This window comes from Lampris incognitus, chromosome 14 (assembly GCF_029633865.1).
Source record: "Lampris incognitus isolate fLamInc1 chromosome 14, fLamInc1.hap2, whole genome shotgun sequence".
NCBI lineage: Eukaryota > Metazoa > Chordata > Actinopteri > Lampriformes > Lampridae > Lampris > Lampris incognitus.
This window is the reverse complement of record NC_079224.1, coordinates 11,498,395-11,526,155: the sequence shown is the minus strand read 5'-3', so window position 1 is coordinate 11,526,155 and position 27,761 is coordinate 11,498,395. Positions and strand designations below refer to the sequence as shown.

General features: G+C 47.1%; 1 protein-coding gene across 3 annotated transcripts; it reads right to left on the bottom strand.

The window, feature by feature from the left end:
* Window positions 1-939: 939 nt before the first annotated feature.
* miga1 (mitoguardin 1) lies at window positions 940-27,748 on the bottom strand. 3 transcript variants are annotated; one of them, XM_056293053.1, is made up of 16 exons: window positions 27,688-27,748; window positions 25,593-25,764; window positions 20,245-20,416; window positions 18,925-19,043; window positions 17,772-17,904; window positions 17,261-17,397; window positions 13,333-13,456; window positions 12,835-12,935; window positions 7,046-7,164; window positions 6,272-6,344; window positions 6,104-6,190; window positions 5,900-5,998; window positions 4,694-4,828; window positions 4,541-4,594; window positions 4,199-4,315; window positions 940-2,687 (listed from the first exon to the last, which is right to left on the bottom strand). In XM_056293053.1, the coding sequence occupies exons 2-16, from the start codon at window positions 25,707-25,709 to the stop codon at window positions 2,469-2,471; spliced, it is 1,806 nt and encodes a 601-aa protein (XP_056149028.1). In that variant the 5' UTR covers window positions 25,710-25,764; window positions 27,688-27,748; the 3' UTR covers window positions 940-2,468. The 3 variants fall into 3 exon arrangements, with proteins under 3 accessions (XP_056149028.1, XP_056149029.1, XP_056149030.1); XM_056293054.1 differs by lacking the exon at window positions 27,688-27,748 and adding an exon at window positions 27,600-27,612; XM_056293055.1 differs by lacking the exon at window positions 27,688-27,748 and adding an exon at window positions 25,985-26,127.
* Between the last annotated feature and the right edge of the window lie 13 nt (window positions 27,749-27,761).

The following is a 27,761-nucleotide window of genomic DNA, read 5'->3' as shown; positions in this document are numbered from 1 at the left end:
CTGCCTTCACTTCTTGCACACAGTGTTGGAGGCCTCTTCCAGCTTAGGTCGTAGAAACAGGCCATGTGGTAGTTTGTCCCAAAAGGAGGAATCCTTTGAGTCTTTCCACTGCTGAACATAGACCGTTCCGAGAGCTCCAGTTATAAGGTAAAAAGCAAATGAAATGCAAATTATTTGATTGCAAGTAAATGGTCAGATACATGTTTTCAACTCGGACTGACTTTTTAAAAAGTATAACCATGCCATTGTGTATTGGGAGTTGACAATTTCTTGAATCGATTTAATGCCCTTGCCACTCACTGTCATGAATAGAAAACTTGCTGTAGAATAGATGCTTTAGAAAGTTGGATGAAGACCAGGAACTGATTTACGCCAGGTGTTTGACAATGAAAGCCACGTAGTTAACCAGTAGTTAATGTTGGAGAGGTTTGTTTTGCTTAGTTTATTCCAACACGTTTCTACTGAATGATGGTCCGTTATTTGAAGCTGCCTGTTGTGTGAGATGCTCTTTTCCTCTGAGCTAAGTGTTCCAAAACAGAGTTCGTGGGAGTGTAGAAGACTTAACAGAAGTGAGAAAAAATAAGGAGCATGCCTTAGAGGTAAAGGAAAAAAAGAAAAGAAAGAGGTTACATGTGCTGTTGTACATTATCGAATGTAATTTTGGTTTTAAAATCATTGTTTTGCCTTGTTGCCATGTCCATTAATAAAACTGTAACAAACTAGACTTATCGATTTGAATGTTATTTCACCTGCTTAGGGTGCCGATTTAAAAACCCCAAGATACGTTGGATATCTGAAGCAGAATTTAAAAATTTACTGTTACTTGCTCCTGTATGTGAACGTGGTTAAAAGGTTGAAAAATTAAGACGTGGTCTTCTTGAGATAGATTCCTGTCGTCGGTATATAAAGATGTGCCAAAAATGGGTACACAGCCTCGCATATCATGAAATACCATTTATTGCTGAAAGCTTATTATACATGTTTATGGCAGTGACAAACGGGATAAGTAGAGGCTAACCAAAGCCTATTCTTGTGGTTATACAGGAAATGAGATACTAGGCGTTTATATCCAATTACACTGACATTCGACTGAAGACAAGGGTTGGTTTTATATACCTTTGATGGTAAGGCTTTATCCTTCATGAAAAATACATGGTGTTTGGGATCATATATTTACAATAGTGCCATTCAGTGTTATCGGAATATTCAAGTACAAAGCTATAGAATCTTGTCTACAACGTCGTGCATTATTGCATGAAGGTGTGACGCACTCTAGTGTGGACGACCTCACAAGGCATGTAAGCAGCTCTATCAAAGTGTAGGTGTACGACATTGCAAATAATCAGAGGCCAGTAAGGCCAACCCTTGGGTAAATTGTTCCAGCCTCTGCTATCCAAGTTGATTTGAAGGGATGCTTAAGGATTTTCAGAAGCCAATTTTGGCATTTAAGCAATTGCCATGATGGTTTGACACCCCATTATCTTGTACCAGCGTTGCTCGCTAGACACTTGTGGCCACTTCTACAGGATAAAAACTTAACAATGGGGAAAGAGGGGTTGATCAAAATAGAATTTCTATGAAAATCCTGAGCTTTCCCTTTAAGTCACTGACTAGAGCAACACCTGAGCCATTGACTTATTTATTCAGTGACCCAGATCACATAATACAACTAAACTTCCCTTTTCTGATTTGAGTTGGTTTCCCAAAATAGGAAAAGGAACAAGCAATACAGACAAATTGACCCCCCTCCCCCCAGCCACTGGAAATGGTCCATTTCTTATGAGGTTTAAATCTTTGCAGGACACATGTCCACAACACTGGCAAAATAGTCCACATTTCATAATGCGTTTGAAGCCAAGCAGTACAGTAAAACACAGAACGGTTTTTGCCCCACACAATTGCTCTCAATGTCACTGAAAGTGGGCCTCTGTAAAGCAAATCCAGCATATACTCGTGTCAAAGATTAAATTAAAATTTTGCCATGTACAAGCATGCCATGGCACCATGAGAACAATTTGGGAGGAGGAGGTAGCATCCTTTTAGTAAAAGTGTGCTGTGAAAGGAAGATTGAGAACAGCTGAGGTCAACCGAGCCCCTCTGATACAAATAGAGAGGCATGCAAAAGCATTGAAAAACTTTGGAGGACATCTGCTGGATGGAAGCTTTACTGAGTGTAATGAAGGTTGACTTTGGACTGAGGTCAAATAGTACTGTGCAAATGGTTACGTTTGGTTTAAACTATTTTGGCTTGAAGCCTCACCCGAATGGCTACTAAAGATGACAGGATGGCTGTGGAGACAACCATATTAAGTTCTTTTCAACAGCGAATATAATCTTCTGTTGAAAGCCTGCCGTTCTGACGCTCATTTGTGTGGCGTTGGGAAGCCCTGCACATTTAATCGGAACCATTTGAAAATACTTTCTGACCCAGTCTGGTTCAATGCCTCAAACCCTGTACACCCCCCGCCTCATTGAACCCTCGCCTCCAGGAGTGCATTGGGCACCAGGTGCACTTCTGGGGAGACACAACCACTGAGGTGGTGCAGGGAGTCGGTTCCCAGGTAAGATAACAGCAGCTCGGAGCGCCGTTGGAGCAGGTGGAGCATGTCCTCTGCCAGGCTCTCCACAGTGGAGTAGCGAACCTTCTCCGGGTTAAATATGTCTCTCAGGAAGTCCAGCACTTGGTCCTGCGGGAAAGAGGCAAGATCGCATGATGTATGACGCTAAACAAAATGCAACGCCACAGTCATGATGGGCAATTGATTGTTTCAAAGACGTTTAAGCATTTCGCCAATGAAAAATGTGAGGTTTATTGTTCAGTTTGCCAACTCTTGCAGAAACCAAGGATTTAATTTTAAAACATCATACTTTTCTCCCATTTATGCGGTATAAACAGCCAAAACATTAAAACCCCTGACAGGTGAAGTGAATAACATTATCTTGTTACAATGGCACCTGTCAAGGGGTGGGATATATTAGGCAGCAAGTGAACAGTCAGTTCTTGAAGTTGATTTGTTGGAAGCAGGGAAAATGGGCAAGCGTAAGGATCTGAGTGACTGATCGAGACCAAATTGTGATGGCAAGACGACTGGGTCAGAGCATCTCCAAAACTGCAGGTCTTGTGGGGTGTTCCTGGTATGCAGTGGTCAGTACCTACCAAAAGTGGTTCAAGGAAAGACCGGTGACGGGGTCAAGGGCGCCCAAGGCTGTTGATGCGTGAGGGCAACAAAGGCTAGCCCGTCTGGTCTGATCCCACAGAAGAACTACTGTAGCTCTAATTGTTGAAAAAGTTAATGTTGGCTATGATAGACAGGTGTCAGGACACTGCATCGCAACTTGCCGCAGACCGGTCAGAGTGCCCACTGCCACAAGCGCTTACAATGGGCACATGAGCGCCAGAACTGGACCATGGAACAATGGAAGAAGGTGGCCTGGTCCAGTGAGTCTCGTTTCCTTTGGATCACATGCACGGCCAGGTGCGGGTGCATTGTTTACCTTTTGAAGTACTGCTCAGATTGCACGGTGGGAAGATGACAAGTCAGGGTTACGTGGAGTGTTAGCTCTGGGCACTTTTGTGCTGGAAAACCGTGGATCTGGCCATTCATGTGGACATAAACATTGCAGATAGCGGCCTCTTTCAGCAGAATAATGTGCCTTGCCATGCTGCGAAAATCAATCGGGAATGGTTTGAGGAACATGACAAAGAGTTCAGGGTGTTGCCTTGGCCTCCAAATTCCCCAGATCGCAATCTGATCGAGCGTCTTGGATGTGCTGGAAAAACAAGTATGATCCATGGAGGTCCCACCTTGCAACTTAAAGGATTTGCATCTAAATTCTTGGTGCCAGATACCAGAGGACACCTTCAGAGGTCTTGTGGAGTCCATGCCTCGACGGGTCAGAGCCGTTTTGGCAGCACGAGGGGGACCTACATGATATTAGGCAGGTGGTTTTAATATTTTAAGCTGATCAGTTTAGATATGCATTGGAAACCACAAAATATTCACAAATCTATTTCCCATTGGTGATAATGAGTACTTGCTACTGAGCAAATGACCCCCTCTCTGTGTTTTCCAGGCCCCAAAAACTGGTCAAAAGATTTCCAGCTGACATTGACTTAATTGTAACGCTGGTTGTTGAATTAAAAATTTTGCAGACGGGATTGCATTTCATCCCTGAAGTGCTGGCTGTTGATCCCTACCTTGAAGAAGCGGCAGAAGTCATGCAGGGAGTTCTTTGGCCCCAGGAAGCCCCAAGCCAGGACAGGGCTGATTTGCTCACACACAGCATAGAAGTGGGCGATGAAACCGTCAGACACCTGTGAAAACATATGTTCATAAAAATGTGAAGTTATTTATCGGTAGGGACAACATGCTCCCTCCCACAGAAATTAAGCGACTTTTGATAGCTGATATCTCTTAAATAATTTCCTACCTTGAGCAAGTGGGGTTGTAACATTAAATGATGCGGGGAAAGTGTTTTGAAAGGCAGTGTTTTTTGTTTTTTTTTATCTGCAAGAAGAGCATTTTAAAAACTTAAGTACCTTCATGTGCTGCCTCTTCTGCTTCAACACGGACCAACAGCTAGACGCAACTGCCTGTGAAGTTGCAAGATCAGTTACATAGAGAAAATATATAAATACCAACTGGGCACAATCAAGATGTCTGAACGTGCAGTGTTTCCGTCAAGTACTCACAGTCTCCTTGAAAGAGCTGTTGAGCCAGCGGTTATTGACCACATTCTGGATGGAGACGGGCGGGTTCTCCAGGTCCTCGAACGAGTCCATCAGGATGAAGTCCAGCACTATGTCGTAGAAGTTTAGGTGCTTGACCTGGTCGGAAGGAACATCACATTACTCTTGGAAGTAGATTGTGTTTTTCAGGGTGGTCCCATAAAGGCTTGTTCGTTACATACATGCGTTCCTTAATGCGGGAGCGTGCAGTGGTTATTAAAGTGCATCATAAAGCTGCTGTGACGTAGTCCATTTGAAAGGTGCTGAAAAGTTTGTCGACTTGGTTTTCTAACAGTTCGTCGATGTGGCCGTCTCTAAATTATGGGATGCCATTCAAATACATAAAACACTAAACTGAAATAAAACGCATAACAGAAACCATTGTGTTCTTAGAATTGTCTCACTGTGTCAATGAGACAACGTGAAGGAGAGGGAGGACAGTGGAATGGTGAGGAGGCAAGGAGTAGAGGTGATGAAGGCGTATGAGTTTAAATACTTGGGGTCAACTGTCCAAAGTAACGGGGAGTACAGAAGAGAGGTGAAGAAGAGAGTGCAGGCAGGGTGGAGGGGTGGAGAAGAGTGTCAGGAGTGATTTGTGACAGAAGGGTACCAGCAAGAGTTAAAGGGAAGGTTTACAAGATGGTTGTGAGACCAGCTATGTTGTATGGTTTGGAGACGGTGGCACTGATGAAAAGACAGGAGGTGGAGCTGGAAGTTGCAGAGTTGAAGATGCTAAGATTTTCACTGGGAGTGACGAAGGAGGACAGGATTAGGAACGATTATGTTAGAGGGACAGCTCGGGTTGGACGGTTTGGAGACAGCGAGAGAGGCAAGATTGAGATGGCTTGGACATGTGTGGAGGAGAGATGCTGGGTATATTGGGAGAAGGATGCTGAATATGGAGCTGCCAGGGAAGAGGAGAAGAGGAAGGTTTAGATGTGGTGAGGGAGGACATGCAGGTGGCTGGTGTGACAGAGGAAGATGCAGAGGACAGGAAGAAATGGAAACATGATCCACTGTGGCGCCCCCTAACGGGAGCAGCCGAAAGTAGTAGTAGTAGGAATAGTAGTAGTAGTCAATGAGACAACGCCTGATATTTGTCTGAAATGAATTTCATGTGCAATCGGACACCGCTGATAAAGTGTGTGATGGTTCCTCCACCAGTCTTACTCCACGTGTAGCCAGCTCCAGCTCTGTGTTTTCCCAGTGCTCTGTTTGCTCCAGGAAGGAAATCATTTCCTCAAACACTTCTTCAAATCTCTTTGGGCTCTGAAAACAAAGCGGTTGTTGCCATCAAGAAGAAAAGCAGTGGTAGTAGAAAAACCTTACTGAAAATAAAGATATAACATATCCAGTCTGAGGTGAACCGCTTACCTTTTGTGCTTGAACAATAATGGCAGACAGGACTTTCTTTCCTGTGTCAGCCAGAAACATCCTGGTTGCCCTCTCGCACAGAATGAGCTGGAGACAACAAACATCCTCTTACTGATAGTGACTGCCTAGTGTTTTTAATCAGTAGTACACTAGTTTCATTGGCCCTACCTGACATGCTTGTCGCACGCAGTGAAGCTTGGCGAGGAAGTCAGTGTCTCCAAGACACTCCAGCATCTCCGTTCTGATGGTGAAAATGAAGCAACATTTAGAATTCCGAGTGAGCAAGACCCCAAGACAGTCCAGCTGTTTGGGCTGATGGCTCCGGAGTCGTGTGTTTATCTCGCCGGTGAAGAATCAAATCCTACCAGGAACCTTAAGAGCATTGTTGTTGGTCCTTTGAATGAAAGGCAAATAATAAAAACCACCCAGCCAACCTCCTTTCACCCACCAATTTGCATGAACAGTTCACTAGAATTGATGCATGCACTTTTCAGCATGACTAGCCCTTTGTGCACACTGTATCAACGTACCTCTGGCCACTTTCAACACTCCCCTCTACAGCCGAAGCCTTACATTCACCGTATACGAACGTTTCATTTATACGTGTACCAACGCACAATATAACTTTTCTAGCATTTCGTGCAATGTTACTCTGCACTCGAGTTTGTGTTGACCTATCAAACACCACTACGTTATGAGACTTAAACTGCCGAGATCTCTGCAGATGCAGGTACACTATGCAGTTAGAGGGATTCGTCTCAGCTAAGTTCCCCTCTTGGATTAATGCATCTTGATCGGATCAGCCACTTTTTGGACAGACAAGCCTTTTTAGAAATCACCCTCTACGATCGCAAGGCCAGACCTGGTCTCATGAAAGAGCGACACGATTAACACAAGATCGGTCCGGCTCACAAGGCTTATGATTCAGATGTGCATCCTTACCGTAGCACCCTACAGGAGATCTTGCCATCCTCTGCCATTTGCAGGGCCTCCTCATAGAAGGGGTGGTGGCTGTTGGAGCCATGGATGTGAGCACTCCTGATCTCTCTTTGATCAGACAGCTGTAAAAGACAGAAGGGGGGGGGGGATTAGAGATGTACAATGTACAGTTCTGGCAAACCAAAGGGCATCCTGGGAGCTCAACCAGTTCAACACCCATTCATTATCCAAACCGCTTATCCTGCTGTCAGGGTCACGGGGATGCTGGAGCCTATCCCAACAGTCATTGGGTGGCGGGCAGGGAGACACCCTGGACAGGCCGCCTGAAATTAGACCTGATCCTGAATCTAATGGCGGACCTTTGCTCTTCATCCTGTATTTTTTTTTTTTCTAATTTATTTCTGATTTTTCCCTTTTTTCTCCCAATTTAGTGGCCAATTGATCCCTATTTTAATTCAAACACCCACCCTCATATTGCATGCGTTCGCCAACTGCATCTCTCTGGCCGGCAGTCTCGAAGGAAAGCGCCTCCCCACTTTCGTGACAAGGCGAATCCAAGCCGAACCACTGTTTTTCCGACACACACAGAGACGCATTCACATGACGAACACAAGCCGACTCCGCCCCCCTCCCGAAGACAGCGTTGCCAATGATTGCTGCTTCATCGAGTCCGGCCATAGTCGGATCTGACGAGACCGGGGCGCGAACCCCAGTCCCCAGTGGGCAACTGCATCGACACCAAGCCGACGCTTAGACCGCTACGCCACCGCGGACTTCATCCTGTATTTTCTGCATGTCTCCTCTACCCTATCTTACAAAGCCAAATTACCAAAAAAAAAAAAAAAACCTCCATTATGTTTCAGTTCAACTGCACACAACACAACGATTCAACTTTCCGTGATTTTCTTACCTGGATTACTGAGCATGCATAAAGACAGACCATTATGTTGCTTTAAGTTCTGATCTAGACAACCAGTCTTCGGGCTTAGGACATCAACATAGTATGTACCATTGTCTTCCGCACACTATGGCATGATGCAAAATAGACAAATTCTACGATTGTGATTATTATTGTACACAATTAGGCAGCCCTCAAAGAAATGCTAGAAGTACCTTTGCCTCCATAAACCCAAAACCAGGGTCATTTTATTAGAATGAAGGAATAAAAATGGTGTGTAACGGTTTGAGAAAAGCACTTAATACCCAAATTAATCCGCCACTCTATAATCTATGCATGCTGGTTTTGTTTATTCATCTTTTGTGCATGTGTTTTTTATGCTTGTGTATTCATTAAGGAGACCCCCCCCCTTTCCTCCCCAATTGAACCCGGCCAACGGTCGCTACTCCACCCCCTCTGCCGATCCGGGGAGGGCTGCGGACTACCACATACCTCCTCCGATACATGTGGAGTCGCCAGCCGCTTCTTTTCACCTGACAGTGAGGAGTTTCACCAGGGGGACGTAGCGTGTGGGAGGATCACGCTATTCTCCCCAGTTCCCCCCTCCCCCTGAACAGGCGCCCCAACCGACCAGAGGAGGCGCTAGTGCAGCGACCAGGACACATACCCACATCCGGCTTCCCACCTGTAGACACGGCCAATTTTGTCTGTAGGGACGCCCAACCAAGCCAGACGTAACATGGGGATTTGAACCGGCGATCCCTGTGTTGGCAGGCAACGGAATAGACTGCCACGCTACCTGGACGCCCATTACAGAGACAATTTACCGTCTCATTGAATCTTACGAGTAATAAAGCTTATAAATCTAAACTCAAGCCAATTTGTGGATTTGAAGCTACTCAAGTCCTCCTCACAGGTTTAGATTTTCACTGGGTCCCTTCAGTTGAGCTCCTGTTTGTGAAGCTCCCTGTGCCGTCTAAATCCACGGTCACCTTGTTCTGGCTTATTCTGACTGACCCCTATCAAGGGTGGCCACAAGTCGCTCTCACAGCCTCACAACTATAATCTATATTTGTCTAACTGATTGTTTTAATCTACTTAATTTCCATTCCAATACACGAGTACTTGTCTACGGCATGGGTATTTATGCATTTGCAGTACTGCTACAACCACCTTGTTGACAGACTGGTAAAGTTCGGCGGTAACCATTTATTATTGTTCGTAGTAAAATTATACGCCGGTTTGGGTGGGCTCTTTCAATCCAAAGCACTTCACAAAACCATGAACTCGTGATTTTTTTTGATGGCAGTTCCAGTTCCATGTATTCCCCACTGGGCGACACAGAGCTGAATTATAACCGCTACCCCTCTTGTTATAGAGGTATCCCTAAGAAAGAGCCACTGATGGGTTTGAACCTGCAGAGGAACACGTGGCCGCACTGTGTCTCGTAATGAGCAGACGCACACCGATGGAGGAATGTTAAAAGGCCTATTTATAGCGACGCCTCTGCAGGAGTACTGACCCAGTTTCTCCAGTAAGAGCGTGGTCTTGCTCACTTTGTGGTCAAACTGCGTTCGGAACGTGAAAACCCCCCCCACTCAATTCACCTAACTGTAATAGAAGCTTAGTTTGAAATCATTTTTAAAAGGTTGAATTTGAGAATACTTTTATAATTGTCAATTTTGAGGACGGTCAGCCTTCTCAGTTAATAAAATTGCGGGAGGTTAAGTTTTCTTATCAAATCCCGTGTATGAGAAAATTGAAGCGGCATGAAGTAAAAGCCTGCTAAATAAATCACCCCCGATGACGAGAGCTAAGAGTCTGTCACGTAAACCCTTGGCTTGGATCGGTGACGTGCGGCGAGGTCAGTGGCTGGGTAGGCAATGGGCATTCACAAATCCACATTACATCCTGTTGTGCGCTCATGTTTTATAACAATTCTCCTCACTGCCTCAGAATTCTAGAATATTGTGCCCCCCTGGCTGAACTACTTTCCAAATGAAACCTAAACAATAATATTGTCAAAGTATACATGAAGTACTTTTTTCTTGTTTTATATGGTTTTTGATAGCTGTAAAATGACTAACACCATGCAGTCAGTTACCGATTTCGCCGATTGTGAGAGTGCAAGATTAAATTTGTGTGTATAGCAGTGGATGAACAGGGCCTCCTCGGGGACATTTTCTCTTTAATTTTCACCTGAACTCCATTCAGCTCTGATGCCATCACTGTGGCCCCGTCATACGTCTGTGCAACTAGCTTTTCCTTGCAATTGTAAGCGTCTAAAGTGCCCAAGACGTGCTCCCACCGCAGCAGCTCTCCGGTCCTTGCTGATGTCACTAAATCCCAAAAATGCCTCTTTAACTCCATTTTGGCAGACATACCGCGATGCAACAGACAGCTGCACCTTGTTGGTTGTGTCAGTGGTGTCATCGACTCGTACAGACACGAAAGGGGCTGCATTTACCGCATCTTTTTTTCTTGTTTGGATTTCCCCCCCCCCCTTTCCCCGCAGTTGTACTTGGCCAATTACCCCACTCTTCCGAGCCGTCCCGGTCGCTGCTCCACCCCCTCTGCTGATCCAGGGAGGGCTGCACACTACCACATGCCTCCTCCCGATACATGTGGAGTCGCCAGCTGCTTCTTTTCACCTGACAGTGAGGAGTTTCGCCAGGGGGACGTAGCACTTGGGAGGATCACACTATTCCCCCCAGTCCCCCCCCAAACAGGCATCCCGACCGACCAGAGGAGGCGCTAGTGCAGCAACCAGGACACATACCCACATCTGGCTTCCCACCCGCAGACGCGGCCAATTGTGTCTGTGGGGACACCCAACCAAGCCGGAGGTAACACAGAGTTTCAAACTGGTGATCCCCGTAGTTTCCCCGGTTTGATGAGCCAGTGCTTTCCTTGTTTCCCCTGAAGGCTAATTCAGGGGAAGGCTAATCCCTGTTTCCCTAAGTAGCACGTATCAAGTCCTTCAGAATCTCACGATTTTCCCTCACCTTCGCGTTGTGCACGGAGATTCGCTGTTTGTTAGCCTCGTTTAAAGCTAGGTTGATCGAAGTGCAGTTTCCACAGGTTTTCAATGCTATTTCATGTTGAACGTGTGAACTGGACTGCTTGTGCCTGACTAGCACTGCAGGCAGGTTGTTCAGGTCACAGTAGCCGGCACCTCCCATACACTGTCCTGCTCTCTGGAAAACAGCAAACAAGGGAAGCAGTACAGCCTGCTGGTGGTAGCATTGGACCCGCAGCCGCATAGCCACTCTTTCCTTATGTACCACTCCGGCTGGAATGATCGGATGATTACGCTGGTGGAGGTCAGGGAGAGCTGGCGTAGGCCTGCCTTGCTTGATGATAAGTAATTTTTGGTGGTAATCCAGTTTATTAAAACTCTGAAGACGTACCATGGTCGACACTACTGATTTTGCTCTGAAGTGTAGCTAAGCTGCTCAAATTCAAATGAGCTAGCTTGCTTTATTGATAGCACAAATATCTATGACATTGCAGCAATTTAGCACCTTGATGGCTCTGATTGGCTCGCACTCACGCCATCAGCAGTGCCTTTCCTTGTCCGTTGATTTCATGTTAAGCTATGCAACACGCAGGCGCAAACTCTGAAATTCACAATGTTAAAGGCAACCCTGAAAAAAGCAGAGCCTACCCTTCCTGTTGAAAAAGTAGGCGAGCTTGTGCTCTATACGGCGTTTCGCTCTTCGAAGTTTAGGGACTTAAAAAGGACAAGGACATAAAAATACATTCTAACACAGCATACTTGTAACTAGAGTGAGATTTTGATATGTTGTTATGAATTTGTTGTATGGTTATTTTGATTAACCGCACATCATTGGCTTGGACTTTCTTTATGGAAAGGCAAGCTATATGCCCGAATACAAATATTTTAAAAAATCTATGTGGTTCAAGAACATCAGTAACCCCGGATACACACATTAGGCCCTTGTTCATTAGCAAGCACAACTGGTGTTCTGACAAAACGTTCAATTTTCAATACCGGTAAAGTCCCTTATTAAAATGTGCCATTTGGTGGACGCGTCATACCTAAACCTCTTACAGTACTATGAACACTGATGGATATGTTTTAAGTGTTGGTGGCCGCAGCGGAAATCAAATGTCTAACCCCGACGATGTGTCATTTTCTACCCACCGAGCTGCACAGGACCCATTGCCATTAACTGAGGAAATTTAAATTCTCTTTACAATCTCATCCTGTGCCGTGCTTGGTGGTGGCTGTCCTGAAAAGGTCGTCCGGTTTGTGTTCGACTAGTTTCAGTGAATAATGACAGCGTCATAGATGTAACGCTATACCGTTATTGGGTCCAAGCAGAAATAGCCAATATGCTTGCAGAAATTAGACACCATAATGATAAACTGTTTATGAATTTGCAAGAGCTATATTCAATCAAACATTTATGGGAAGGAGGGAGGGAGACAAAAAATAACACCAAAATGGTTAAAGAAACTAGCCTACATATTTAAAAAACTAGCTACTAACATATTAATATGATGAATTAGAGATTTTTTTCCCCCTTTTTGCCATGCTTACATGCTTCTACTTCACTTTGTCACGAAATGTACCGGCGTCAACACAAACACCCTGCCAAAGATCAGAAGAGGTGGCTAATTTTGTCTGTAGTCTGTTGAGGAATTAAATCACCAAGGGGGTCTGAAAAGTAAAATGTACAACAGTGGTCGCAAGCAGCTGACAGTAGGAGCGAAAACAGTCTGGTCCACTGGCTGAGATTGGTGAAAGTGGAGGTCCATTATAAAGGGGTGAAGAACTGTTAATTTTACCAACACAATGTTGCAGTCATACATTCCTAGGTGAGAAAAGCTGACTGCACTGTAGGACGGTACTGAATAACCGACTTGCCTCAGCAGCAGAGACGAAGGAGTCAGTGGAGGCGATGCTTGTGCTGTCTCTCAGATACGAGTCCTCTGGGTCGTCTTTGGCTGACATGTCTGCCATTTTATCTGGGGGACAGAACACATAATAAAAAAGACACACTGAGGTCAAAAGGAAGAGAAATAGTTGCAAATTATATGACAAATTATATATCGATGCCCTAAGGGAAGAAATTCTGATTCAGCCTTTTGGTTAGGGTGCAGGATCAGCTAGATAGTGTAGTGCCAGAGGGGTAGGTAGGGATAAAATATCACTCCGACATTTGTGACTGCTTGGGGGATGAACACTGGGGCCTCTGGCTGGGGGGACAATGACCTGACTAACTATTGGGTCATCCTGTAATTCAGTGATTGGGCATAGAGGTGGTCAAGTGATTAAGACATTGTCCTGGCTTTACATTAGTGACAATTATGTGTAAAACCCAATTCATTGTGTGTGTGTGTGTGTGTGTGTAGGCGGACTCACGATGGCTGTTCCCATCTGAACAGGTCTCAGATATGCCAAGCACTCCCTCAAACTCCTCCTGGAGGCGGTAGGCCCTCCGCAGCAGAGACTCCAGTTTTTGTGTGAACTCTGTGCCGATGATTTCCTGAGGACAGAATATAGTTTCATTAGAACTACAGCTTATACGACAGTTTGGGAGAAAATACTCATTTCAGTGTACTGATTAAAATGTACTGTAAGTACAGTACCGTTAAAAACAAAATGAAAGATGCTGACATCTTGGACAGCAGGAATATGGTTGTACAGCATTAAACAGAGGATGGCTGATTATTACGGCGTGGGAAGATGGCGGCACAAATTCACATTTGCAGCGGCCTCACCCAGTACCGGTGTGGGAAGATGGCGACACGAATTCACGTTTGCGGCAGCCTCACCCAGTACCATCCATGCAGTGTCTTTGTTAGAGTCTTTTTCCACGTCTATGTTTGTCTTCATTTGATGGCTGGGAGAGCTTGGTCTGCGGCGTCCTGTGGGCCCAAGGACCAGGGCCCTGACCGGAGGTGGGCCCGAAGAAGAAACACTGAGGGCGGTCTGACAGGACGCAGAAGCAGGGCAGGCTAAGCTAACTGCTAACCCACGCAGACCAGCAGTTCCAACGGTCATCCGGGCTGGTGTTCGTTCTGAGCAGTGATTTTTTTTTTTAAGTTTATATATGTGTCAGTTTGGATATATGTGCTCTTGTAGTTCTTGTAGTTTTTGGATGGGTTTTTGTCTTTGTGTTGCACTGCTGTAGGCTGGGGGAAACGACAAAGTTTCCGATTCAGATTTCTGATTCTATGTATTAATCTGTGGAAAACTATGTAAATATGGTGGAATCAGGGCATTGTAAAATAATGATTCATACTCATAAATATCACTTCTTCGAAGTATCGATTTGCAAACCCCATGATATATTTTCTTAAATATATCTCCATATAGGGGTGGCACAGTGGTTAGCGCGGTCGCCTCCCAGTAAGAAGGTTCTGGGTTCGAGCCCCGGGGTAGTCCAACCTTGGGGGTCGTCCTGGGTTGTCCTCTGTGTGGAGTTTGCATGTTCTCCCCGTGTCTGTGTGGGTTTCCTCCGGGTGCTCCGGTTTCCTCCCACAGTCCAAAGACACGTAGGTCAGGTGAATCGGCCATACTCAATTGCCCCTAGGTATGAACGTGTGTGTGTGTATGTCAGCCCTGTGTGATGGCCTGGCGGCCTGTCCAGGGAGTCTCCCCACCTGTCCCCCAATGACTGCTGGGATAAGCTCCAGGATCCCCACGACCCTGACAGCAGGATAAGCGGGTCGGATAATGGATGGATGGATGGATCTCAACATCGCCATTGTGTACACAAACTAGAATATATTGATCAACCTCCGCCACAGAGCATAGTCATGCTGACACCGCTAATATTGAGTCCATATTCCTCAGATGGTGGGTCAGCGTGTTCCTGTCTGAGGCAAGTGTTTGAAGTTGAGTCTATTAATGGACTGTTTTGAGTTGGTGGCGGCTGTGTGGGCACTGGGTGTGAGGACATAGTCATGCTGAAAGGAGAACATTTCACTGGATGGCTTAGTTAGTGCATTTGTGGAGTCACTGCTCACTAAGCTGGACATTCAAGGCAAGGTGCCCCCACGGACCATCGATGCACAACAGACTAAAGCCCCAAAGGCCTGGAAGCTGAGATGAGGATTGCTTTTCAAGTACCAAAGCCTCTTAACGGTGATGCCTATTCACCAACGCTAGCTACATTAGCCTCCCATTTTTACAAGGGGCACACACTACTTTATTGTTGAAAAGAAGAACCTCCTTAAATTTCAGGATGTCTTCTGTGAAACTCCCCCTGTGCTACCGCTGCAAACCCCAGCAGTAAGCATCCTTCTCAAAAGGGCCAAGCGCCACACTTAACCCCTTTGACCCGGACTAATCAGAAAGCCTTTAAACCAGATCTGAGTCAGATAATGAAGTAAATGTTACACAACCCAGGAAAGAGGCTCAAACGACACACGGCGGTGTACTCGATATGAAGGACGGTGTTTGCGGGCAGTCTGCTCCCCCCATTCTACTACCACGTCATATGGTGGGAAAGCCAGGATGTACAGAGTCTCACAGAATAGAGCATTTTTGAAATACTTTGCCTCGATGAGGACTGATCCCCCATGACAGCAGGGAATGTATTTGGCTCGGACAACAGGGGTTCGACCCATTACTCCAACACAACGCTCCTTTGGGAAATTTCTGTGCCAAAAAGACGAGCCACTGAATCTTTTGAGTGCCGCTCAAGATATTAAATCTAGAAATACTCATTTGAACACTGCCTAGCTGGTTGTACAACAACTTCAGATAATTTAAAATGCTGCTTAAATGTGTCTAAAGAGCTTGATGATGCTGATCTACTGGACCGAAGAGGGACTGTGATCAGTTTCAAGTACTCACTGTCTGTCGGTGGTTTGATAACTGTAGTCGACTTTCATCATACTTCCATTTGGACAGCTGTGTGTCATTAGGGGGAGTACTGAATAGTTTTCAGAGTGCCACGGGAGGTCATTCCTGCCTGTGGCCGTCAAATTTTACAACGCCTCCCTCAGACTCAGACTGTCAAGACACTCTTGAGTTAATGGTCATTGGACTGGCCCTGTCGAGTTTTGTTTGTGCAGGTGTTATGTGCACCATGCTTGTTGATATATGTTGTTCTTATTTCTATTTCTTTCCGTTTCTATTTTCTTATCTTGTATCTTGTTAGTTTTTAGTTATTAGAGCGTGAGTGTCTGTAATAGAACTCAGTTTCCCCTCGGGGATGAATAAAGTATTCTGATTCTGATTCATCAAAAGCCCTGTCAGTAATAACAAAAATGTGTTCACTTTTGAAAAACTGCCACAACACTACTGGATTTTCTTACAATTTTTGTTTTTTGGACCCCTCCCCCTTTTCTCCCCAATTGTATCCGGCCAATTACCCCACTCTTCCGAGCTGTCCCGGTTGCTGCTCCGCCCCCTCTGCCGATCCGGGGAGGGCTGCAGACTACCACATGCCTCCTCCGATACATGTGGCGTCACCAGCCGCTACTTTTCACCTGACAGTGGAGTTTCACCAGGGGAACGTAGCGCGTGGGAGGATCACGCTATCCCCCCCCCCCCGCAGGCACCCCGACCGACCAGAGGAGGCGCTAGTGCAGCAACCAGGACACATACCCACATCTGGTTTCCCACCCACAGACACAGCCAATGGTGTCTGTAGGGATGCCAGACCAAGCCGGAGGTAACACGGGGATTCGAACCGGTGATCCCCGTGCAGGTAGGCAACGGAATAGACCGCCACGCCACCCGGACGCCCCTTACAATTTTCTTTAATGGACCGAAACCCCTTTCAAGAGCATTTATTTGTTTCTTGTTCTGTCCTGCAGATGAGATGCTAAACCGAGGTCCTGACTCACTGTGGTCATTAAAGATCCCATGGCACTTATCTCAAAGAGTAGGGGGTTCCCCGGTGTCCTGGTGAAATTCCCAACCTGGCTCTCTCCATCTGGCCACCTAATCATCCCCCCATGTAATTGGCTCAATGATTCCTCCCTCTCTACCTCAAGCTGATGTGTGGTGAAGTTCTGGTGCAAAATGGCTGCCGTGCATCACCCAGGTGGTGCTACACGTTAGTGGTGGTCGAAGTGAGTTACCCCCTTCAATGTGAAGCGCTTTGGGTGTCTAGAATAGCGCTATATTAATGTAATAATTATTATTAAAAAGACATGATAACTACAGAATGTGACTGCTCAGCACAGGCTGAGAAATCCCCAGAAAACATAAATGCAAAAATAAAAGAGTAACAAGCATTGAAATGGTCAAACACAGTCTGGCTTTTGGGGGACTTTGTTTTTGTGCATATGTGCATGTGTGCGTGTGTGAATGTGTGTGTGTGTTTTCCAACCTCCATGTGCTCCTCAGCAATGGCATCTCCAGCTCCCAGTTTCACTGATACACAGCTCATCTCCTCCTCCGACTGCCTGCTCCTAAAAGTCAGAGCCTGCTCCCATCGCCTCAAAGCCTCCTCGAACAGCTCCATACCTGATCACACACACACACACACACACACACTATTATGAGTCTGCCAAAGCAATCAAGTGTTAAATACGACATCCAAAAACCCTTTTTACGAATCAATTAATTTTCCCAAAGCAATCAATAATTGAAGAGTACATACAAAATTATTGCCTGATCAGATTTGTCAAAGTGGTTAAATGGGCCTTAAGTTGCTCTCCGTCCTTGAGCATGTCCCATTTTAATTCCCCACCAAAACACTTTCCCCAAGACTTGTTCAAATGGCCAGTCTGTTGAACTTGGAGCTCAACTCTGATTATTTCACCCGTGTTCACAGTCATGCCTTTGCTAAGCAGTTAAAAACCAGCGGCCTTTACGGTGCACACATTCTCCGTTTTTACCCATGAGGTACAGGTTTTCCGGGGTGGTGACGGGTATGTTGACCACGTTGCAGATGTCGTCATCTCCCAGTCTGTCCCAGCACGTTGACTCATTAGCGCAGGTGCAGCTACTGGATGAGCTGATGCTCTTGACCTTGCAGAGAAACAGTGCATAAGCAACAGACAGGAAGTTAATAACAGCTGTGTGCAAAATGCTTAATCCACGCAAATCACCTCAGATTCCAACTGTGTCCCCCCCCCCCCTTTTCTCCCCAATTGTACTTGGCCAATTACCCCACTCTTCCAAGCAGTCGCGGTCACTGCTCCACCCCCTCTGCCAATCCGGGGAGGGCTGCAGACTACCACATGCCTCCTCCGATACATGTGGAGTTGCCAGCCACTTCTTTTCACCTGACAGTGAGGAGTTTTGCCAGGGAGGTGTAGCACGTGGGAGGATCACGCTATTCCCCCCAGTTCCCCCTTCTCCCCTGAACAGGCGCCCTGACCGACCAGGGGAGGTGCTAGTGTGGCGACCAGGATACATGCCCACATCCAGCTTCCAACAATTGTGTAGGGATGCCCACCCGAGCCGGAGGCAACATGGGGATTCAAACCAGTGATCCCCGTGTTGGTAGGCAACGGAATAGACCACTACGCTACCCGGACGCCCTTCCAACTGTGTTCGGGATGAGAACAAATGATCTGTTTTACCCGGTTACTATCCTGGTCAAGTGATAAGAGATTAGCCCTTTCCTACTTGGTGTATTGACGAACAGGTCTGGATAAGCTGCAGCTAAATTTGCATTAAACAGCATTCCCCCGAGGACGCTTAGTGTTCATTTCAACTGTCTTCGGGTAACTGTTCGAACTGCCCAGTAGCTGAGTTTACCGGTCAATTCAGGTAGCATCAGGTAAGGGTCAGTTATATCAAAGTGCATTTAATCCACCTTGACCGTTCTGTACTGAATGCATATGGCAGAGTTCACATAGATGGGGTAGAGGGGCAATATTGGCAGACTTGTTAAAGGAAATGCACGTTATCATATTTGCAGAGAAATGTTGGGATTTCATCCAGGACAGATGTCTTTCGTTGAAATGAAGACATATTTCAGTGTTTTACTCAACAACACCAAAAAACCCCATGTTTATGTGTGCAGTTTCTACTGAGTCTTACCGAGCCCAGGCTCTGCAGAGATCCAGACAGCTTGCGGTACAGGCCTTTGTTGAGTAGCGGACCACAAGAGTAGCCGTTGTCTGAGTTGAGGGAGGTGAGGTTCTTTTCTCTAGCCGTAACTGCAGAGTGACAGGTGAGCATGCAGAGATACGGTTGAGTCTCATGCTACACTGACATGTTGTCGGGATTACACAACATTACACAACAGATAAACCATGCACGCCAATTAAAACAGCGTGCTAGCAAGAATAAGACAGAAGGTTTAGCCGGTGGTCAAGCTGCTGCCTCTGCTTTAAAAAGAGTGGTGCTTCTTATCTACTGCTCAATAGACCTGGGTGTAACAGCATCTTAAATTTTTTTTTGGGGAGGGGGGGGGTTTACCCCCATTTTCTCCCCAGTTGTATCTGGCCAATTACCCTATTTTCCGAGCCGTCCCGGTCACTGCTCCACCCCCTCTGCCGATCCGGGGAGGGCTGCAGACTACCACATGCCTCCTCCGATGCATGAGGAGTCACCAGCTGCTTCTTTTCACCTGACAGTGAGGAGTTTCACCAGGGGGACGTAGCGCGTGGGAGGATCACGCTATTCCCCCCAAGTCCCCCCCCCCACCCCACCGAACAGGCGCCCCAACGGACCAGAGGAGGCCCTAGTGCAGCGACCAGGACACATACCCACATCCGGCTTCCCATCCGCAGACATGGCCAATTGTGTCTGTAGAGACGCCCGACCAAGCCGGAGGTAACACGGGGATTCGAACCAGCGAGCCCCGTGTTGGTAGGCAACGGAATAGACCGCCATGCTACCCGGACGCCCTGCAAACAATTCTTAGTGTTTGTCTTCATGGGGTTGACTGCTTCAGTAATTCTCTCATTGTGTCAGATGAGTTATCGATCATAGTAAATTAGCTTCTGGATAGATTCCTGTGATTGTCACACCTTTACATCAATCATTATTTGTCCTATGAAACAACCCCGTTCAAGTAACACACCAGGTATGTTAAAATGAAAACAGAATACAAAAATGTCAGGTGTCCATTTGACTACATTTAACATGCCTTTTTTTTCCACATTTCCCTTTCGGACTCATACCACTGCTGAGTCTCTCTAAGTGAGATTAAGTGAGTTAAAGCATTTATCTGGATCCTGGTGCTTATGGTGTGAGGTAAAATTGGACCAGCTTTACGAGGACTTTGATTACATCACACACCAACAAGTAGGCGAAGATCCCCGGTTAGTTGTCAACTGGGCACTGCCTGAAGAGCAGAGTAAAATAAGATAAGATACAGATCACAACTATAGAGGGTTCAGGCGAGTTTCCTACCCTTTTCGGCCGAGGCGGGGGAGGGAAACTCGAAGCCGGTCTGCTCCCATGAGGGCGAACGGGCCTTTCTCCTGCCCTTCCTCCGCTGGAAGCGGCGCGCGAGGAAGAGGAGGGAGACAGCACTGAAGACTGTGGCTGCCACCAGCTTCTTGGTGCCCGTGCTGAGGCTCACCTAGCGGGGGGGGGGGGGGGGCAGAGAGAGGAAGCCAAGGGGTTGAAGGGCACGGGTTGTATACCAGAGCAGATTTTGTGAGAGTACACGAAGTGGAACAGACTTCACTGTGTGGGCCCTCAATCATACTGCTTATTTTATTCTTTTTTGAATCACCTCTACCATGCTTCTTTTTTTTCTCGCTGCAATTGGATCCAGCCAATTACTCCACTCTTCCAAGCCGTCCCGGTCGCTGCTCCACCCCCGCTGATCCGGGGAGGGCTGCAGACTACCCCATGCCTCCTCCGATACATGTGGAGTCGCCAGCTGCTTCTTTCCACCTGACAGTGAGGAGTTTCACCAGGGGGACGTAGCACGTGGGAGGATCACGCTATTCCCCCCAGTTCCCCCTCCCCCCCGATCAGAGGAGGCGCTAGTGCAGCAACCAGGACACACACCCACATCCGGCTTCCCACCCGCAGACACGGCCAATTGTGTCTGTAGGGACGCCCGACTAAGCCAGGGGTAACACAGGGATTCGACCCGGCGATCCCTGTGTTGGTAGGCAACAGAATAGACTGCCACGCTACCTGGATGCCCACCACGCTCTTTTTGACCATTTTATTTTCATATTTGTCTGGTTATTATTACCTGCCGTTATCCAAATCTTTTCTTGGTTGGACATCACTCCCCTCTCTTGATAATATATATACTATAGCAGTAAAGTCAGTATAGTTTGGTACTTTCCCTCATCTTAGTGTCCTGTCAATAAAACATAATACCACCAAATGTCAATGTTTGCCAACCTGCTGCAGCTTTTGGTGCATCCCCAAACTTGCCTACAGCCATTTTGATTTTTTTTTTTTTAAACCAGCTAGTGATATTTTAAGAGGACAGGCAGACCACCAAATGATTGCTGGTTAGGCTTCCCGCCACTTAAGTGGAAGATTACCAATGACCACAAACAAATACAACCCAACCACAATTTAACAGGGCATCTAAATCATGCTTGCTAAAAAGCAGAAACAAGCATACGGCACAAAATGTGGAGTACAAAGCCGTGTCTGACCACACTGAGCGACCACAACTCCCCCCCGCCAAATGGCAATGAATTTTCAGCTGAGGACACAGACATCAAATGAGCGTGGCGACCGAACCGCTCTGGGAGTCGGATCAGGTCACGGTCGCTCGTCTAGAATTCAAGGAATCGTTTGCAGACAGTGTGCACAGCCCCCCTCTGTAGTAGACAGCTGCATTCCCAGAGACTACTTATCTATCATGACATCACAAGTGCACATTGCCACCGACTGGGGATTACATAAACTGGCGAGACTGCTGCCACAGCCACAGTGATAATACTGACCGTGTGACGAGCCCCAGCCAATGGGACAATGTATTGCTAACCAATAAAATCAGTTGCTGCATTTCCTAACGTTACAGCATGCTGCTACCAAAGGTCAGTCACACTTCACATTCCTATCCGAGGTGCTACGTGTCTCCTGTCATAAACTACCATGATCTCCCAGCATGCCATACAGAAAGAGACAGCCAGTGTGATCTGCAGCTACTCCATGTTCCATAGCAAATTCAGCTGGCAAAGGTCAGCAAAGGAAAGAGAGCATGTCATTCCCAACATGAAGTTGTGTGCGGACAACCACACACACAAATCATTCATTCATTCATTCATTATCAGCTGCTTCTCCGGGGTCGGGTCGCGGTGGCAGCAAGCTAAGTAGGGCACTCCAGACATCAACCCTCCCCAGCAACACCCTCCAGCTCCTCCTGGGGGATCCCAAGACGTTCCCAGGCCAGACTGGACATGTAGTCCCTCCAGCGAGCTCTGGGTCTACCCCGGGGTCTCCTCCCAGGTGGCCGTGCCCGGTAAACCTCCAAAGGAAGGTGCCCAGGAGGCATCCTAATCAGACGCTCGAACCACCTCAACTGGCTCCTTTCGATGCAAAGGAGCAGCGGCTCTACTCCAAGCTCCCTCCGGATGTCTGAGCTCCTCACCCTATCTCTAAGGCTGAGCCCAGACACCCTACAGAGGAAACTCATTTCAGCTGCTTGTATCTGCGATCTCACCCTTTCGGGCACCAAAGCTCATGACCATAGATGAGGGTTGGACCAAAGACTGACTGGTAAATTGAGAGCTTTGCCTTCCGGCTCAGCTCCCTCTTCACCACATCGGTCCGGTACAACATTCGCATTACTGCTGATGCTGCACCAATCCACCTGTTAATCTCCCGCTCCATCCTACCCTCACTCATGAACAAGACCCCGAGATACTTGAACTCCTTCACTTGAGGCAACAACTCATCCCCAACCCGGAGGGAGCAATCCACCATTTTCCGGTAGAGAACCATGGCCTCAGACTTGGAAGTGCTGACTCACAAATGACACACAAATCAACACCATTTAAATTTAACAATCCCAATCAGCTTCGTGATGTGCCTGACAAAGATGGTAGACACCTTATGGCTGGCCTTATGTCTGCAAACACTACCATTACTATTCCAGGGAAACACCTTAGTTAGCTCATCAGCTATTACGTTGAGCTGCTGGCACAAACTTTGTAATCCGTCTAAGCCTTGCAGTTAATGCCTAAACAGCTTGAAAGGTAGTAGTAGTATTAGTAGTAGAAGGGCTCATCAAACACATATAACCGGTTAACAAGGGACAATGCAAAATTGGGGTGCAGCCAATTCAACAGAATCAAACCTTTCAGGTATTTTTAAGCCACCTCTCAACATGCTACTCCTGATAATACTGCTCTTGATGGAGAAAATCTGAACCTGGTAAATATGCTGGTAAACTTGACCTATTTTCCGTCAAGTCAGATTTTCCTCATTTTCCAATTTAAAAAGGACAACCATTTCCTATTTGCATGATTGATATCTCCTTGAGTGGGAGACCTGGGATAGCAATAGGAACAGGAGAAAAACTTTAACCTATGCTTGATTCAAAAGGAATCGTCGAAAATTGTGAAAACTAGACAAAACACTAGTTTCTATACTAGTTGTTCTACCTTCAATGGAGTAACTGCACTGTCGTGTTTCTCCCCACCGCCCTTTTTCTCCCCAATTGTATCCGGCCAATTACCCCACTCTCCCGAGCCGTCCCAGTTGCTGCTCCACCCCCTCTGCCGATCCAGGGAGGGCTGCAGACTACCACGTCTCCTCTGATACATGTGGAGTCACCAGTCTCTTCTTTTCACCTGACAGTGAGGTGTTTCGCCAGGGGGATGTAGTGCATGGGAGGATCACGCTATTCCCCCTCCCCCCCAACAGGTGCCTCGACTGACCAGAGGAGGCGCTAGTGCAGTGACCAGGACACATACCCACATCCGGCTTCCTACCTGCAGACACGGCCAATTGTGTCTGTAGGGACGCCCGACCAAGCCGGAGGTGACACGGGGATTCGATCCGGCAAATCCCTGTGTTGGTAGGCAGTGGAATAGACCGCTACACGAACCCGGATGCCCGCCCCCCTATAGTAATGTTATTGACAAGAAATTCTGGGCCAGTGGTATCCAGCAGTATGCCACTGAAAGCTGTGTTTATGCAAGTTTCATTCTAAACACACTCCACCAGCTGGTTACACTGCTGCAATGTGTTCTCACGCTTAGCTTGAAATTGTGCTAATAAGTGAAACCATCCGGTTTGCTGTGGTATGCACACAGATCTCAATAGCATGGTCTGAAACCACTTTTTAGGCATTTATCTTAATAGACTTAGCTGACTGTAGAGAGTAAATGTAAATGTTATGGCCGCACCAGAGGGCGGCCATAACAACCTAGAGCTGAACACACTCAGAACTATGGAGATGACAGTGGACTTCAGGGGGAGTCCCCCATCACTGCCCCCCCCACCATACTCAACAGCACAGTGTCTGCAGATTTCTGGGTTCCACAACCTCCCAGGACCTAAGGTGGGCATCCAAAATAGACACAATCATCAAAATGGCCCAGCAGAGGATATACTTCCTCTGCCAGCTCAGGCAGTTCCACCTGCCTCAGGAACTGCTGATTCAGTTCTACACTGCAATAATCGAGTCTGTCCTCTTCACATCCATCACTGTCTTGTTTGGATCAGCCACTAAACAGGTCAGGGACAGACTACAACGGACAGTTAAGTCTGCAGAGAAAATTACTGGTGCCAACCTGCCCTCTATTCAGGACTTATACACCTCTAGAGTCAGGAAATGGGCAGGCAACATCACTGCAGACCCATCAGACCCTGGTCACAACCTGTTTCAACTGTGCTACAGAGCACTATACCCCAAAACAACCAAATATAAAAATAGTTTCTTTCTGTGGGCTGTCATTCAAATGAACGCTTAATATTGTTAAATAAATTCAACCATTTTGTATATACTGTACTGTACATTGTACCTATACTGGTACGCTCTGTCAGGTCCGTCTACCTCGGGCATGTATGTTAGTAACCTGCTAACATTTATTTCAGCATATCTGATATATTCTCTGCATCATTGCACTTTATTGGCTCTTATTTCGCCTGCATAAGTCAATCCTTGTGTATATATTTAAAGATTGCCGTGTTGTTATTCTATGTTCAGTATACAGAGAAAGCCACAAAACTGTAGTCAAATTCCACGTGTGTGCAAACTTACATGGCCAATAAACCCGATTCTGAACCTGAATAAGCTGAAGCTCCTGCACAGATAAAACGACAAGCAAATTCTGACAAGGAGTGCGAGGATCACAGCAATAGTGCACCAACCTCCAGTGTAACCTACCATTACATGAGTTAAAACTTTAATGAAGGCCAAGGCAAACCTAAATTGTTGCAGCGGTGAGAAGAAAAACGATTACCGTAAACATTGGCAATGGAAAAGCAAAGCTAATGACAATATAGAACAGTATTTTCTGAAACTTTAATGTGGTGACTGTATCTTACTGCTCTTTACATGAAATTCTAAGCTAGAGAATTCCAACAATATTGCATCAAAGTCACCTGCACGCCAGTTGTGACCCTTAAATAATCACACGCAAGAGAGCTGCATGGTGAGGATTCCAGAGTGGATGTGGTAGAAAGTCTTAACAACCCTTTCCCTTTCCCCACTTCCTCGACCCGAATATAAAACCCCCCACAATAACTAGACAGCGGCTTGCAGTTGTGGTTCCTTCCACACGAATGCAGCGTTTGACAAATTCCCACATTCCCAAAAAAGTCCTTACCTGTGTCAGGGAGTTATAGACAGAGAGGGGCAGGTCGACGACACGCAGAGCGGCCATCTTGACGGTCTGCCGGGAAGTAGCGAGCATCTCGTGTGTCATTGTGGCCTGGGTATCCATGACTTGGCTACTATCCTGCTGTCCCTGTCACCATCCTGCTTCGGAGAGGCTGGGGCTGCAGAGGATGACAGGAATGATTGATATGCAATGGTCTTGGCATCAGGGCAGGGGTAAAGGGAGAAGGGGAGACATCATTACATAAGGCTGTTGATGTGTACGCAAGGAGAAATCCTCGACTCACACCAGTATGCTAGGGATTCTCCCCTATAGCGCTCTTTACAAATCCAGAAAACCCTTTCTTTTTTTGAATGCACGTTTGACAGTGAAATAAATACCTGAATGTAAAAATGTTGGTACTAATTAAGTTTTAGGGAAGAGGACGGTGATGGTGTTATTGGATGAAGCAGAGGAAACTTTCGACAAGACTCAAGTGATACACAAGATGAAGCCAGTGAGTGCCGGAAACCTCCTCTCCACCCTGACATAGAATGGTGCATGTGCTTGCACCTTGCAGCACTGTTAGAAGACAAGTCTAGGTTTACTTTTTCCGAAAGCCTGCAAGTCGAACAAAAAATCACTGTTAGGCTAGGCTGCATCTTACCAGCCCCCCCCCCCCTTGTATGTCCACTGGTGGACGATTCAATAGATTAAGAACGAAATCCTGTGATACCATGTTGGTCAACCTGACACGCTACTTCCAGTTAAATAGACAGGAGAGGCTCGAGAAACTTGTGGTGGATCACATGATTGATTATCCAGTTTCAAGCCCACTCTTCGTCTGAGCTGACATGAATCCCTTGTTTGTTAAACACAAGGGGGGGGCGATGCGTTGCAACGAATTCGTGGTTAAGCGTTATTTCACGTGATATCGCATGAGTCAACACAGGGCCCCACTGAAGAGGCCTCTCATGTGCAAACTGCTGATCACAAGTCAACGTGGACAACTGGAGCTGAATTTCACAAGAGCAGAATCCACAAATCCACATGAAGGTCGGTTTCATTTTTGTGATTAACGTGGTAACCTTTTATTCCCTTGACATCGACACGAACCGTTTACCCCTGCAAGGTATTTCGAGAGGCTTTCTGCAGACCTCCTACTGACTGACTGCTCGTTCACTGATTCCAACACCCATCCTTAATGTCCATCCATCCATTAGCAGAACCGCTTATCCTGCTCTCAGGGATGCTGGAGCCTATCCCAGCAGTCACTGGGCGGCAGGCGGGGAGACACCCTGGACAGGCCGCCAGGCCATCACACAGGGCCGATACACACACACACACCTAGGGACATTTTAATACGGCCGATTCACCTGACCTACAAGTCTTTGGACTGTGGGAGGACACCGGAGCCCCCGGAGGAAACATGCAAACTCCACACAAGGGACGACCCCCCCCCCCCCAAGGTTGTTGGACCCCGGGGCTCGAACCCAGGGTCCTTCTCGCTGTGAGGCGACCGCGCTAACCACTGCGCCACCGTGTCGCCCCCCCCATCAACGTACGGCATCCAATCGGAATTTCCAGACTACCTGGACATACAAAATATTTATAAAGGGGGGGGGTGGAGTGGGGGGAGGGGTCCATTGATTAGACCTTCGGTACGCTCCTCCATCGAAACACCCCACCAGGGAAGCGAAATTCGCTGAAGAGAGCTTTCGTCCTTACCTCACCTTGACTGCCCCGCAGGAGACTCAACAAAAAGACAAGTCTAATTTGTGCGCCCCCCCCCACCCCCCGCGTGGTTCCGGACGGGACGGGACTAAACTCCATCGCTGCAGAGACGAGGAGACGTCTTTTTTTTTTTTTTTTTTTACCTCCGGGCTGGAAAACCAAACCGCCAGCGCGACGCACCTATAACGGTAAGCTACCTCACCGCCCGCCGGGGGCAGCTAGCGGGCTTAGCTACCCCCGGCTCTTTCGTTTCGTCCCAGTCAACGTGGCTTGAAAACACACCGGCTCACGAAGCTCGAACAACGACCGCACCGACCAGCGCCCGAGGGGACGAACTAATCTACGGGGGAGTAAATCTCGCAGTAATTACATGATCGCCGCGGTCGCTGGCCCACCTCGCCCCTCCGCAGACGGCGTCAGCTGGGTCTCCCAACAAGACGCTGC